A 15,958-nucleotide genomic window follows, 5' to 3' on the forward strand; every position below is an offset into this window, starting at 1 on the left:
AATCTATAATTATATCTTCATATTTTTCAGTGCACCCTTTGCACCAAGTTAAGAAATAAAACTTATTTATTTTTATTCATGTAACCAATCATGTTGTGTTGATATGCAACATTAAAAATGTGATATATGAAAAAAATCAGATTCACTGAATGAATCCTGGGGGATGTCAACAAAAGTAACTGGCAAAATATGCCACCTTGAAGTGGAGAAATGGTAACAAACTTAAGAAAAAGTGCTTATTCAGCATTGATGACATCTGTAATCCTTTTCTGCATAAAAACTTATCATATTACTGGATTCTATTCCTGATAATGAAGTTTTCTATTTTAAAATAAATATCAAGATTCCAATGTTGAAGCAACACCACTGAGAAGATTCAAGGCCATCTACAGGTATTTGTACTTTGCTCTCAATTTACTAGAAACACAATATTATGAGCTGAGGAAGGCAAGACCAGTCATTTCACAACTGCTTCAAATTTCAAAGAATACAAGTTCCTGGCAAAAATATCAACATTGATGAAAACCTAACAAACTTTAGGGACACACTTCCATATATTCAATATAATCCATTAAAGACAGCCAGATTTGGCATAAAGAATATATTAAGTATACTCTTCAGGGAAAGGGTACTGTTGTTATATGAAGACACAAACTTGAAAAGTGGAAGACAATGGTGATGTGGCAGTCAAATTTCCAGCAAGTGTAAAGATTGTGCTTGGATTGTGAGTGTCCGTTTGGGAAATGGGAAACCATTTACATGGGCAATTGGTACACCTCTTAACTTTTTCAGGAAGTGTTAAACAGACACAATCATGCTGTCAGGACTGTAAGACAAACAAGGAAACACATGCCACCCATGTTCAGGGGAATTAATATTTGTATTCTTGAGCAATATTGTTGTTGTGAAATGGGTTTATAGTAAAAATGTTTATCTCTTGCCAACACTTCATGATAGATTGATAAAAGCCATAAAGATGATGGATTACTGCAGTGAAATATTGTAAAATGATATAGAAAAAGAACAATGAAAACTACTATTAATACGAAGACTATGTATTTCAAGGAACAAAGAAAAATGAATAGACTGTCCTCTGATGAGGAGGAAAGAGAAAAAACTAATTCTCTTCATTTTGTTCTCGATTGTAGAAGGACGTCATTGACGATTCATGATGAGAATGGTGTGTGTGTGTTAGTAATACTGTAGAAAAAGCATTCTTATGATAATGATAATACTAATTAATTATATAGATGTGTAAACTTGTGTTTTCCTCTTAATAGTGTAGGGAAAGGCATCCCATAATTATTACTGAATAATTTGCAGTTTTCATATACTGAGCTGACTTGGTTTCAAAGACACCATTATGAGCGAGAACATAATTTTAAGTTTTTCATTACACCACATGGCTTAAAAATAGGAACTCACCCACTGAGAATTATCTGCTCAAGTGTTTCACTTGAAAGTGAATTAATATTTCATTGCAGAAACAGTTTTTGTGTTAGCATGGACCAGTCAGCGCAGATCAGGTCTCTCACGATTCAATACATAAAAAATAATTGTAATTCAGATGTAAACAGAAAATAGCTTTCAAAAAATTTTGATCAGTTCTATAACAAGATTTCAATGCGAACCTCACAGAAAGCCCAGAGTCTCTTCTCATTAACAGAACAATGAAGCTGGTCAGATTTTAATGTGCACAACATTTAGCTTTGCTACATCTCATATCTAATAAATTAAACACAAACACACTAGACTGCTTAAACTCACCGTTGAAAAGAAATTAACATTTCTGACACAACACTCAAAGCCTTTCATGTAACAATCAAGATTTTGGTGGACTTTAACTCAGCATTTCAGCTTCGCGTTGCAGAGTGCCACTTCGCGTCTGCGAATGACAAAAGGTACATGAAACTCAATATTCTAATAACGACAGGCCCTCAGAAATCTAAAGCGTCTGTGGCCAAGGCGCCCAAGAAAAGTAAATTTCTTTTTATTGAAAATAGCAAAGCTCCATTAAGGTGGGTTTAATGATGTTGCACTTTCTGATTTGCAACCTTTCATATCAGAGAAAATCATTACGTGTTAGTAGAATTGAGTATTCTGCATTTACAACTGCATTTACCATTGATACTGAGAATAAGTCATCTTAATTATTTCTTGTGCTACAGAAACATTGACAATAACTTCATACAGTTTGGATAGTTGTTGAGGTTTTATCTATAACAATTAAGGAATGGGTGACATTGACATACGTGACCAATGTCTGCCCTATGATCCTCTTATGAGAAGATCTGTCAAAGGGTATAAGAACTCTATCTCATGGACATATGCCAAATGCAAGCATAATTTGCCATATACTCAACACAGCATCCAGGAGGATGGCATCACCAATTTCCAGGCTCAATATGGCACTGCAGCTTTTGAAGAACGTAACTTTCTCTGTCTACACTTGTAAAGGACAACCAACCAAAGCAAAAAATCCCTTAAGACTTCAAGCCAGAATCTGGGGTCATTTTCTAGTGGTAAGAATGGTGACTGAAGAAAACTGCTCCCTCTAAAAGATGCAAAGTTTGTTATGCTTGAAGGCATCATTGGGAAACCTGTTTGGAGTGTGACATTTCTACAGTTTGCCTTCATGAGGACAAATGTTTCACAATATATCATCCACCACTAAACTATGAATAAATATTTAAAACAAATGAAATACTTCCTGGTGAATCGCAAACAATGCAACTACATGTGAATGATTATGTTGTCATAAGTACTTAGAACAAGTAAAAATATACAGTAACAATAATCTTATTCTCCTGACAAACCTGTTCTCAAAAAATCATAGACAAATGGATGAAAAGCCAAGGACCAAACCAAGCTCATATTATTTTCTCAGTTTGACATGTTGTTGTGAAACTGCACTTATTGGACTGCAGAATTTGTAACATTTTTGTGTGTTGCATTGTTTTCCATTATGTACTTTGAGAAGGATCAAACTTCTACAAAGGGCATCTTTCCTAGCTTCAGATTCCACAACTTTTACCCTCCCTTCTATAATAGAAAATGTTATTTCCTCATTGCAAAATGTATCTGAATCCACAGATGAAATATAGTTCACCACACCTACAATATAGCATCACCATGTTTTTCAGTGTCTACTGCAATACCACTGCATTGTAAATATGAATACAGTCTAGGAAAATTTTGATGGGTTTTGTTGTCTACAAACAAACAGTGAATGATGGCTATGTTCAAGTTGTGCAGCAGAGGTAGGATGTGAATGCTTTTGGGAATTGAGGATGGATATTAGGTAAATATTCTGTAGCCATTTTTATTCTGTGTACTATTAACTAAAAGAAACACAAGAGATATAATATCATAATATTTAAATGGCAGACAAACTGAGGAGTGAAGAGGCATATTCCTCATTGCCCTTCCTTTCTATATGCGTGTTCATTCCTCAGAGCCACTTATTTGGTGGTCAGTCAGTTTTTCTTACATAGATTATGTATTTCATACAGGATTTTATGTCCATTTACATCAAAGACATGGTGTACCTATCAAATGTTATAATAGATTTTAGTAGCCATCGTACATACCTGTGGAAAAGCTGACATCTTGGAAACAAAATCCCAGAAAATATGCTGTTGTAAACTCTGACAGGATAGAAATTATAAAAACTGAGAAATTATGTGGATTTCTAAGTTGATTTGAAATTTAGCTGAGATTAGGCTGTACTTTTTTCCTGAAGATTTTCACTGTGATACTAGTCAAATACATTTTACATCAAGTCATCTCACCTTGCAAAAATGAGAAACCTGGTGCATAATTCCGACGGTATACAGTGTGGACGGTCTGTTGCTTCTGTGTAGAGCTCAGTTTCACGGCTATACAGATAAATGAAGTCTGATAACTGTTTTGCAACTACAGCTACTCTGTCTTTGCCAGATAGTTTTCTGTTTGGAGGCTAGAACAAAAATAGTTTAAGAAATGATTAGAAATATTATATTATGAACTATTTTTAAATATGATGCATAAAACTAATTTTCACATAATAGCTCCAATTTTTCACTCTCAAGTACCGTATTTAAAAAAATTATATATATATATAATTTTTTCTTTTGCCCCCCCCCCCCCCCCCATGATTTCGAGTCTCATTTTTCAGGTGCGGCATATATATATATATAACACGAAAGAATGCATATATATATAACACGAAAGAATGCATGGCAAAATGTTTATATTCATATTATTCTGATGGTGAAGAGAATACTGCAAGTGATTCACAATTCATAAAAGTTCGTATCAGCAACAATCTCTTGTCACAAGTAGGAAAAAATTCGTAACGTAGAGTTGACCATATTGACAAACATCCCAAACAGTCTTGCCAGTCGGATTTTCGTAGTATATTGAAAGGCTGCTACATTTGAAGATGAACAATATGGAGTTCGTATTTACTTCGTTGGATAATGTATGAAAATACAGTCGTCGAAAATCAGGGTGGAGAAAAAAATCTCTTCCTCCCCCTTAATTTATTTACTGACACACAGGTTTTGATGCCAGTATTTATTTTTGTGCCTGCAAAGCATGCCTCTGTAGTGCTACATATATTCGACGGCAGAAGTTAATTGTGGCGCCACCTGCCAACATTTTACAGAACTTCCGGTTACTTTGCACTCTATTCTAAGCCGCAGGCGGTTTTTTGGATTACAAAAACCGGAAAAAAAATGTGGCTTAGATTCGAGTAAATATGGTAACCCTTGTTTCAAACATCACACTACTGGACACTCATCTAGTTATTTGAAACTTACACTGATGAGCCAAAACATTATGACTACAGCCCATCATGAGACTGAATGCAGATGCAGCCTGCTGGTGTTGCGAGCACAACAGGGTAAGGAAAGTCAATAAGCAGAACAGACACAAATGGGAAATCATTCTAGTGATAGTATGGGCCCCAAATCAGGAATTATTCTAGTATCAGCATGCGCCCCAAATGGGGAATCATTCCAGCGAAGGTACAGGTCACAAGTGCGGAAATCCACTGACAATGGGCAGATTATTAAGGCCTGGTGCCTGAGAATAAGGTGGTCACACTGTCCGCGTGTTACAGATGTGAGCAACTGTGGAAAGTGGTTGTAGGATGATAAAACCATAAGTGCGTGACAAGGTGTTGAACATCCACATGGAGGTTGGGGGATTGCCCCCCTCTAAAGCAGGGCATGCAGCGATTTGTGGCAGATTTAATGATAGTTTAGGAAGATTATAATTAAAATTGAGCCAGTGTAGAATGAAAATTATTTACTGTATCGGTATCCGAGTGTATAGGAATGACATTCAGACTGTGCGCTGAAGGATGTGTGTTGTTGGTAGTGTTAAGTGTCATAACTTGCCATTAGGCTCCAGCACTGGTATGGTAATGTAGGGATTAAACACAGTCAGTGCGCAGTACAGTTGCAGACACTCAACATGGTCTGGCCAAGGTGATCAAGGTTTTACTCATAGATCTGTTTAATCAAAACAACATTAATATTGCTGCTTTTCTTCACAAGTATTAACACGTTAAAGGAATTTGGAAAGACCTTGCTTCCACACTGGGATTGAAGAACACAGTTCGGAAGTTCAGATTAACTGGCGATTTGGAAATTACTCCCGGGAGAGGGTGAACTGTTGTCAAGGCTGAGAATGGTGGATGGAATGTGCGATCTTCAAGCTGTGCACGAGCTATGTCATGACAGTTGAACATCCCGTGGCTCCCCGTTTGGAAAGTGCTGCCAGCAAGTGTGAAATGTTGTCTCTAGTGCAGTTCCATGTTGTGGATGCAGATGGTTGTCACACTGAGCAACATTTGTAAACTGGAACATAAATATGGTATTTCATAATGGTAAACAGCAGCAATCAATCATCTGTACCATTCTAGCTTTCTTAGAGAACATCTGGATTTTGGCTAGTAAGTAACCAAAATCTGGTTCTTGTCTAAAAAGCTAGAACAGAAACAATTAATGACTACTGCTCTGTACCAGTTTGAAAGTTTTATCTTGGTCTTGGAGCGCATTCCGCTTTCATGGTACACAGTTAACAAATCATACCCTATCACGTGGAAATTAAAATGTGCTGCTTTCAATGGCATATTTATTATTTGTCTCCTGTATTTTCTTACAAATGTTTGCAAAAAGGTTCACTGTCCCATGACCACTTGTTTTCCATAGGGGCCTTTTGAAGCAGCAAATGTTTAATTATAATCACCCTTTACATTGCTGGTGCAGGCACAATGGTTCTAGGGCACACACTGTTGAACATTCACCTCCATGGAAGACGACCCTCTGTGTACCCATGTTGACCCAAAGACACCATCAATTATGATGGCAGTGGGCACAGGATAATCAATCTTGGTGAAACTTAGAACTTGGTTGGATGCATAACTTTCCTTGTTACATCTGCTCGATACTCATATCTGGATATGCCATCCTTTAGTAAAACGGTTGCTTGAAAGATGCACAGCATCAAGAAAACTGGCTGGTGGGAGGGGGGAGGTGGGGGCGGGTGGAAGGGACTGTTTTATGCTATAGAGGACATCCACCTGGGCTTCGTTGGTAGCTGTGATAGTAATCGAAGGTGCCATGACAGCTCTTGACATTATTGTGGACTAGATGCATCCAGTCATGTGCAATGTATTACCTGATGGTGGTAACATCTTCCTGCAGAGTAACTATGCATGCCACAAGGCCAGACTTAGCTACCATGATTTGAGGAGCATGATAGTTAACTTGTGTTGATGTCTTGCCCAGCAAATTCACCTAATCTGAGCCTGACTGTAAATATCTGGGACACTTTCAGGTACGACTCCACATCCACATACCTCCAGTCTGTAATTTATGGGACTTGCATGATCTGTTCAAAGGAACTTGCTGCCACATACCTCCAGGAACCTACCGAGAACTTGTCAAATCCATGCCACCTAGGATCGCTGCGTAATTCATTCAGAATTTAGACCAACACGATATCAAGCAGGTGGTTATAATGTTTTGGCTCTCAGTGCATCAATTAACATTTTCTTACATTAAATCACATACTGCAGTTCATATTTATGAAGTAACAGTTTGCGAATTTGTAAAATGACATGTAAAACTAAACAAAAGAAAAAATTACTTACTTTTTCCCATCACATTTACAATGAAACAATAATTTGGGAGTGGCGGACGTTTACATCAGATTTAATTTTGCCATGAAATGCAAAGTGTGTAGCCCTGTTAGGGCACAATTGAACAACAACTAATATGACTGGATCACAGAAATTAAATTTTAGGAACTATGGCAGATGTTCACAATGCAATACTTTATAGTATCACTGTTCAAAGTGTACCATCACACAGGTAAAAGAGGAATATATTTTACATAATATACAAAAAGTTATTTTCTTTGACAGGAAACATCACAACAAAATGTGTGTCTACATGTATGTGAACAGAGGTTACATATAATTTCTCTCTTTCCTTCACAAGAGACCACACCATACTGTTATTATCACATGTGGCAGCAACACTGACTTACCTGTAAAACCCAGTTACTATTTAATTCATATTGAAGCAGCACAGAATGAAGCAATAAAGTAAGATACATTAAGAAAGACAAATATTTGTCTCAAATACCTGGACAAAGTATGGTGTACGCAGATTACTTGAAGCCCTTTGTAAGAATCGCAATATAAGCTCACTGTTGTTATCATCATCTGTATCAAAACCTTCTTTGTTGGCTAGGCGACGTAATATACATTGCAAGTACTGGCAGAAGATCCTGCGTGCTTGATTCTGGCTATGAAATCATACAATAAACCATTATTAATTAACACAGTAATCTTGTATGACAGTCTATTGAATGTAACTGATTTAATTACTTTAATGTATTATAATACTTTGTAAATGGTACTGAATTTAATGCTGGCTATGGATCATGTCAGCATGAAACTTCTTTTAAAATAATTTAGTTTATTAAAAACAATCACTCTATATTATCACAAAATGAATATTTGCATTCTGATACAAAACAGTCATCATATGATTCACCACATGAATATTCTACTTCAAACATTTGGTTCATTAAAACCCATGCCCGAAGTTAAGGTCACTAACACACAATACTGTGACTGTGTTTGAACTGAAGGTATCTAGTTCTAATCTTAGGGGTAGAATAAATTTTTAGCACTCATATTTAACAAACACAAGAAAGGAAAGTGTTGGCATGCCTATGTGAAAACCTATCTTCAGATTAGTTTTTTGAAACACCTGATGGATCTTATCAAATACAAGTTACCAGTGTAGAAATGATAGGAACTTAATTTCTTGTCCTTTATATTTTCAGAGCTCTTAGATCTTTAATTTTCAATTGTTTCTAATTTACTCTTCAGCTGAAAATACTCTTAACCCATTACTGGCCATTGTCCCTTTTTTGGGACGCATATATTTTATTTACTTCTATGTAAACAATGGAGCTTTTAGCCTTTATTGTTGCACCTGTAGGTTCAACTAACTGTTACAACACCTGTAAATATAAAATAAATAACTTTTTTCTAATTACTCCACGTCAGGAAAATTATAAACTTGCCGGTTTTTTGTTCTCGTACTTGGCAGCACTGTATGTCTGCTGGTAGTTCCTGGATGACAGTGAACTGTGATTTAGTTGTCTGGGCGTGTTTGATATGAACATATGGATGTCCGTGTAAGATTAAGTATACTTCAGATTTTTTCAAGTAAGTGCAATGTCGATATATTTTATGCGTCGTAATAATGGGACAATGGCATGTTACACTATCATTTATTGTTGATTTGCCCTATTCTTGTATACATGTATTATACAGAGAAGAATTGCATTTTACATTCTTTATATCTGCTTTTTTCATATTCTATTCGAATTTTACGATTCCAACAGGATAAAAACATGCCGCGTGGACTTACACTTGAAAAAATTCTAGCAGAACTAGAGAACCATCAAGAGAGTGACGATGAAGATGATGACGTAGAATTGGCGATTATTCCACCTGATGCAGATGTAATAACAGATGAAGAAGACACTGACAAAAATGTACTGAACAAGGAGTCTGTTGTACAAGATGTAGCCGGTACTTTAGAGCTCATAACCAGCAGAGATGAAGCTAATGCTACAGTTGTACCTCCAGAAGCCAAAAGAAGGAAAGTGTTAGGAGATGGAGCAGAAAGTGGTACGTTATCTACAAAAAAAATATAAATGTAAGTGGTATAAATGTCAACCAACGTACACAAACACTAGTGAACGAGGGAAGAGCAACGAACATTATGCTGCGGAATGTCTAGCATATAACACAGTGCCCCAGGTGTTTGAGGATTTTTTTCTGAGAAACTAATGGATACTATTATTGAACAAAGCGAAATCTATGCTTGCCAACATAACAAAACAAATTTTCTGCTAACCAAAGAAGAACTAAAATCATTTATTGGCATACTACTTGTTATCATAAACTTCCCCATGAGAATATGTACTGGGAACAGGCTTCCGATGTCTGTGTTCCTTTAAGCTTCAACTCCATGTCAAGAAATAGGTTTCAGGAAATAAAGAGATTCATTCATCATAATGACAACTCCAAAATAGACAGAAACGATAAGATGTACAAACTGAGGTTGTACTTTGAAATGCCGAAAAAGGAATTTAGTAAATTTGGCGTATTTCATTCAGAACTCTCAATTGATGAAATTATGGTATGTTATTATGGCAAACATTCCGCTAAAATGTTTCTGAGGGGAAAGCCTATCAAATTTGGACATAAAATTTGGTGTCTTACAAGTCCCAATGGCTTTCTTTATAATTTTTCGCCATAATGTGGCAAGACTGACAACAAACAGGAGCCTTTAGGTGCAAGGGTAATAAATGAACAAACCAGCATGGTTCCAGAATTAGAGTATCCGAATTATAAGCTTTTCTTTGACAACTTTTTCACCAGTTTTGACACACTGATCACACTCGGGAAGAGTAAAATGAAAGCTACAGGAACAATAAGAGAGATCCGAACTAATGCATGTTCTTTGACCGACTCGAAAAGAATGGCAAAAGAAAAGGAACGAGGATTTTATGACTACATGTTTGACAAAGAGAACGAAGTTCTGGTTGTGAAATGGAGTGACAACAAACCAGTATGTGTAGCGACAAATTACAGTACTATTACTCCTCTGAGTTCTACTAAAAGATACTCACAGGCAAAGAAAAAGGAAATATCTGTTACAATGCCACATCTCATTCAAGAATGCAATGTCCATATAGGTGGCGTAGATCTACTGGACAAGCAGATATCACTTTATAGGACGAGGATAAGCTCAAATAAATGGTGGTGGCCATTATTCACACAGATGACATATCTGCGTAGTAAACACATGGCGTGCATACCAAATTGTTAACTCTAATGAGAAGCTCTCACTTATGGATGTCCGACGGAGAATAGTGATGTTTTTTCTATCAAAGAAAACAGGATCAGTACCAAAACGCAGAGGATCACAAGGAAGCAAATTGATGGGAGGACGGGTGAGAACAGATGTATGACTAGATCTAGGAAATCATTTCATTGTGCCAAGTAAAACACAGAAGAGATGTGCTTACTGCAAGAAAACAACAACCAAAATTTGTGATAGGTGCAAAGTTGGTGTACACGACAAGTGTTTTATTTCATTTCATACTAAATAGACAAACAATAAATAAAGAATGTTTTAATATTATTGAATGTGTTGTTTCTTACAATATTTTGCATGGAGAATAAGGTTGTGAATTTGGATAGCACATTTGGCCAATGTCCCAAAAATGGGACGGTCTGTAGTTTTTGTTCTAATAAACTGAAAATTTTCAAAACAACTTTTTATTCAATTAATCACTCAATGTAACGTATTTATGTATAAAAGTTTGCAAAAAATGATCCAATAGAGTTTAGGCCAGCAATGGGTTAATAGATCCAAGTTTGATTCATATACTTGTAGCAATATTCTACAGTGTAATTAGTTTAGCTTCTGTATTAGTCTTACTAAGGGTGAGCCTCATAATTTAATTAAGACAATTATATGATTACAAAGAAGATGTACAACTAGCTACATGGTGTTTAAACAAAATATCTTTTGAGAAAGTATTTACAGGCTGCAGGAAATGGTATTTACATTTTCAATCTACTTAACATTTATTTCCCTTCACCTATTTATTAATTGTTGGTCTTGTGAACTCAAAGTCCTTGCTACATGGCATTAGTGGCAAACAATCCCTAGCAAATAGACAGCAGTTGGGGTTGGGTTGTTTTGGGGAGGAGACCAGACAGTGAGGTCATCAGTCTCATCAGTTTAGGGAAGGATAGGAAAGAAAGTCGGCCGTGCCCTTTCAAAGGAACCATCCCGGCATTGGCCTGGAGCTATTTAGGGAAGTCACGGAAAACCTCCCGAATGCGAGTCCAGTGTGCTAACCACTGCGCCACCTCGCCCAGTAAATATACAGCATCGTAACTGGTACAGGAATTAGAGACAGCAATGTCATCACAGTGAGACTGAATACCATAATAGCCCGATCCACCAAAAATAAATGCAATATGATTCTGTTTAAAAATGCAGGTAAAAACATTCACTTAATCCCTTCCTAGGAGACAGTCTCCATTCTTTCCATGTTAACTGTACAAGTGCCGAGCAAATGTGGTTTAGATTCAAACAAATAGCACTGATGGCAACGGTGCCTCACCTCAGATAAATTATTAAGAGACAGAACAAATCTCGGATCTCACCAAGGTACACAACTCTTCTCAGACGTTCAAAACTTGGTGCAGATTCCAGTGCAAAATGCTTTTAGCAGTTTCCACAACTTAACTCTGTCTTTAAATCTAGCAATAAATCCAAAGACATTCTTGTCATATGTCAAGTACACTAGTAGCAAGACACAATCAAATCTTTCATTGCTCAATAGGGATGGAAATGTTACTGATGACAGTGGCACTAAGGCGGTGTTATCAAACACAATCTACTGAAAGTCCTTTAGCAGATAAGATAGAGTTCTAATTGGAAATAGTTGACAACAAGAGTAATTTGAAAGCACGTAACCTTGATGTAGCAGCCAAATTAAGTAACATAATGAAGACATGTCTTTTGGTCCGGATTGTATACCAGTTAGGTTCCTTTTGGTGTAAGCTAATAAACTACTCGATGTTTGGCAGTCATATAGGACTGCTTGCTACATTAAGAAGCAATACTGACAAATGGAGAAGTTACACAGGTCACAACAATATGCTAGAAAGAAAATACAAGAAATCCACTGTGTTACAGACCTATATTATTGAAGTCAATTTGTATCATGATTTTTGAACATATAGTGTGTTCCAACATTATGACATACCTTGAGGAATACTGTCTACTGATGCATAACAAACTCAGATTCAGAAAATATTGATCTTGTGAAACAACTGGCTCTTTATTCACAAGTAGTAATGATTGCTATCAACAGGGGGCCTCAAGTTGATTTGTATTTGTAGATTTCAAGAAGGCTTTTGACTCTGTTTCTCCCAAGCAGCTTATAATGAAACTGAATGTTTTTTGAGTAATGCTCGACTGTGTGAATGTAGTCACAATTTCCTGTCAAAAGTCACAGTTTCACTAGATGACTTTCTGTCTAGTACTGTGAAGTGATATCTGGGGTTACCCAAGTAAGTGTAACAGGCCCCTCTACTGTTCTTATTCTTTCACTACTTGAGCCAATGTAGACAGAAGACTATTTAACATACAGGTACCGAACTTTATAGGAATGATGTTCAGAGTGTGCACTGTAGGATACACACTGTTAGAAAAGGTAGTGTCATGATTTGCTTTTAGGCACCGGTGCTGGTGCAGTGACATATGGATGAAACATAAGCATCACTGTGCTTTCAACTCCAGATTGTCAACATGAGTCTGGACATGGTGAGCAGGGATTTGCTTGTAGAGCTGTTTTATCAAAATAGCAGCAATAGAGCTGATTCTCTTCACAAGTATCAATGCATTAAAGGAATTCAGGAATGTCCTCTTTCCATACTGGGGTTGAACACAAATCTCAAGTTGGAATTAATTCGCAATTTGGGGATTGCTCCCGGGAGAGGCCGAACTGTGGCCATGGCTGAGCATGATGCACACAACATGCGATCTTTTAGCAGTGCACAAGCTGTGTCATGAAAGCTGAACATTCCCTGGTCCACCATTTGTAAGATGCTGTGAACAATTTTGAAATGTTATCTCTGGTGTGGCTTCAGACCATTGTGGATGTAGGTGGTTGTAGCACTGACCAATATTTGTAACCTGGAACATAAACATGGTGTGCAATTACGAAATCTTACCCTCTTGTGTGGAAACTGAAGTGAGTTTTTTTCAATCATTTATTCATTATTTCTCTTCTGCATGTCTTGACAAATGTTTCCATAAAGTTTCATTATCCTACAATCACTTGTTTTTCATGGGATCCTTCTCAAGTAGCAGAAGTTTAATTACAACCACACATATATGATTGATTTATGAGACAATCTCACCAGACTTCTTACAATGTTTGCAGATGATGCTATCATTTACTTTCTAGTGAAGTCAACAGGAGACCAAAGTGTATTTCAAAATGATTTAGGCATATTATCTGTATGGAGCAAAAAGTGGCAATTTCATTAAATTTGTGTTACATGATAAAGCACACAACATTTAAAAATTCATTAATAACACCCTGACATTAAAATTATCAACAACTTAAAATGGAACCATCATGAAGTATGTTGTGGGGGCAAGGCATACTGAAGACCCTGCTTTACTGGCAGACCACTTAGAAGATGCAACGTATCTATTGAAGAGACTACCTTCACTATGACTGCCCATTCTCCTCTGGAGTACTGCTGCATACTATGGGTTTTTCATCTTTACGAAAAACACTCAAAATGTTAAAATAAAGTCAGCTTGATTCCCATTACCATGAAATATGGAAGAAAATTTCATGGATATGATAAGCAAGTTGGGGTGGCAATCATTAAAACAAACATGTTTTTTGTTGCAATGAGATCTTTTTAAGAAATTTCCATCATCAACTATCTCCTCAAACTGCCAAACCATTTTGTTGAAACCCACCTATATAGGGAGCAATGACCATCATAATAAAATCAGAAATGTCAGCTTTCGCATGTGAAGATTTAGGTGTAGTCCCATGTGCTATTCAGGAGTGGACTGGCTGAAAATTAGTCTAAATGATTCAATGAACCTTCTGTCCATGTGTGGCTCGTAGTTTCAAGCTCTGTGGTGGAGCCACACTCAAGTATATTTCTCAACATTGTATTACAGAATTTAAATTATTAGATGCATTTCAAATGTTTTCCATATAAATAATTAGAGTCCACTTTTTTTGAACTGTTGGTATCAACTAATGTTTTTCAACCAGGTAGAAGCTACCCTTAAAGCTGTAACCTGAAATGCCCATTAGTTCTATGTAGTAGAGAGTTGGGTGTGGCTTCTGCTCTTATGAGCCTCCGCAAGACTCATCTAGTGGAGCCTAAATGTGTCCTATCAACGTCCACACAATTTTCATTTCCCACTGTTTACGTAAAGAATGGAATGAACACAGTGGCTGAACTTTGGCATTGAACCCCTGTCTGCATTATGGTTTGATATGTCATTAATCAACATTTAGTATTCAAGTTTTAATACTGTTATAGACAGTTTTATGTTTAAGTTACTGGCAGTTACATTCACTTTAGGAACAAAGTTTGTAAATGTCTCACTAGAGAATATTAAAATGTGCTACCATTAGGTATCACCACCTACTGGGACTTTCAGAAATCAATAGAGGAAATTTGCATGCAAAAAATGTCCAGTTACTGCTATTAGCAAGTTGCTTTTTGTGTGTGTATTGTGTCTCAAGTTCTAGTGAGTTTTATATTCTTGCGAACAGCTGCAGCAAACCGCAAGTCTGAAAACACCAGAACATGAATTCAGTGTACAGTCTGTTAGCAAAAATCTGGAAAATGATCTATGAAAAAGAACTACTGAATCATTCTAATTTTAATGAAATTGTCATAGACCATTCTACAGCGCAGAAGGGGAGGAGAGCTAATTTCATCTATAAACAAATATTTAAAAGTAAGCAAAATATACCTCGATAGGTGATAAGAAGCAATTAATTTGTTGTAAGTACAGATCTAGCCTATTAAATGAAGTATTTAAAAATGGATGGCACCATTTGTATCCACTGACGTCCCATTTCCCAAAACTTTGGCACAACAAACCACACGGAAAATGCCATTTTTTGTTTAAACTATATAATTTTGTAAAACCCAAGTATAAATATGAAGAACAACGAATACAGTATGCTAGCTTTTGAAAAAAAATCAACTTTGTGGCTGCTCAGATTGCTTTTGTCAGCCAATCACAGCACAACACTCATGATGTTACAGCAACATCACTGTTTTGTCTCTAACTCAAATACAGCAGATGAATGTACAGAAAACATTGACAGTCTCAAGTCTGTATCTGAAAACACAAAAAACATTATGCACGCATCAAAGGAAAAGCACACTCCATTAAATACCTCTCTCTAGAAGCATTGGGAAATGTGACTTAGATAAATATGCTACCAATAGATATTACTGTGGATTTAGTTTTTGTTGTTATTTAGTGGTTGATTATGAAACGGAAAGGAGATAAAGTCTGTAAAGTTGTGGCTAGAGTCTGATATTGCCCCCCACCCACCCTGAAATCTTGGTTGCAGTAACAGAGTACTCTGTACCAAGGTCTAAGTTAGTTCGAATCAGTACACACCAATGTCTTCCTCAGTATGGAAACCACGAGCTGCACCTGTCTCTGGCAAACATGTGAACTCACACTCCACAGGTGGCAAAGGATTATTTTCATCTCCTCATAAAGAAATGAATAACTTTAATCAAGAAATGTGCATTATTTTAACCTTCACATCTCTGATAAAACTTACT

The 15,958-nt window shown here is 36.5% G+C and overlaps 1 protein-coding gene across 2 annotated transcripts in view; it reads right to left on the bottom strand.

Annotated features, from left to right (window-relative positions):
* LOC126198852 (tubulin polyglutamylase TTLL5) overlaps positions 1-15,958 on the bottom strand; it is a 215,010-nt gene that overhangs the window by 17,029 nt on the left and 182,023 nt on the right. For both annotated transcript variants that reach the window (XM_049935443.1, XM_049935451.1), the window contains 2 exons: positions 7,641-7,803; positions 3,792-3,958 (listed from right to left, as the gene is read on the bottom strand). In XM_049935443.1, the coding sequence (XP_049791400.1) occupies positions 3,792-3,958; positions 7,641-7,803 (330 nt within the window). The remainder of the gene's footprint in view (positions 1-3,791; positions 3,959-7,640; positions 7,804-15,958) is intronic.

Source organism: Schistocerca nitens, chromosome 1, assembly GCF_023898315.1.
Source record: "Schistocerca nitens isolate TAMUIC-IGC-003100 chromosome 1, iqSchNite1.1, whole genome shotgun sequence".
NCBI classification, from domain to species: Eukaryota; Metazoa; Arthropoda; class Insecta; order Orthoptera; family Acrididae; genus Schistocerca; species Schistocerca nitens.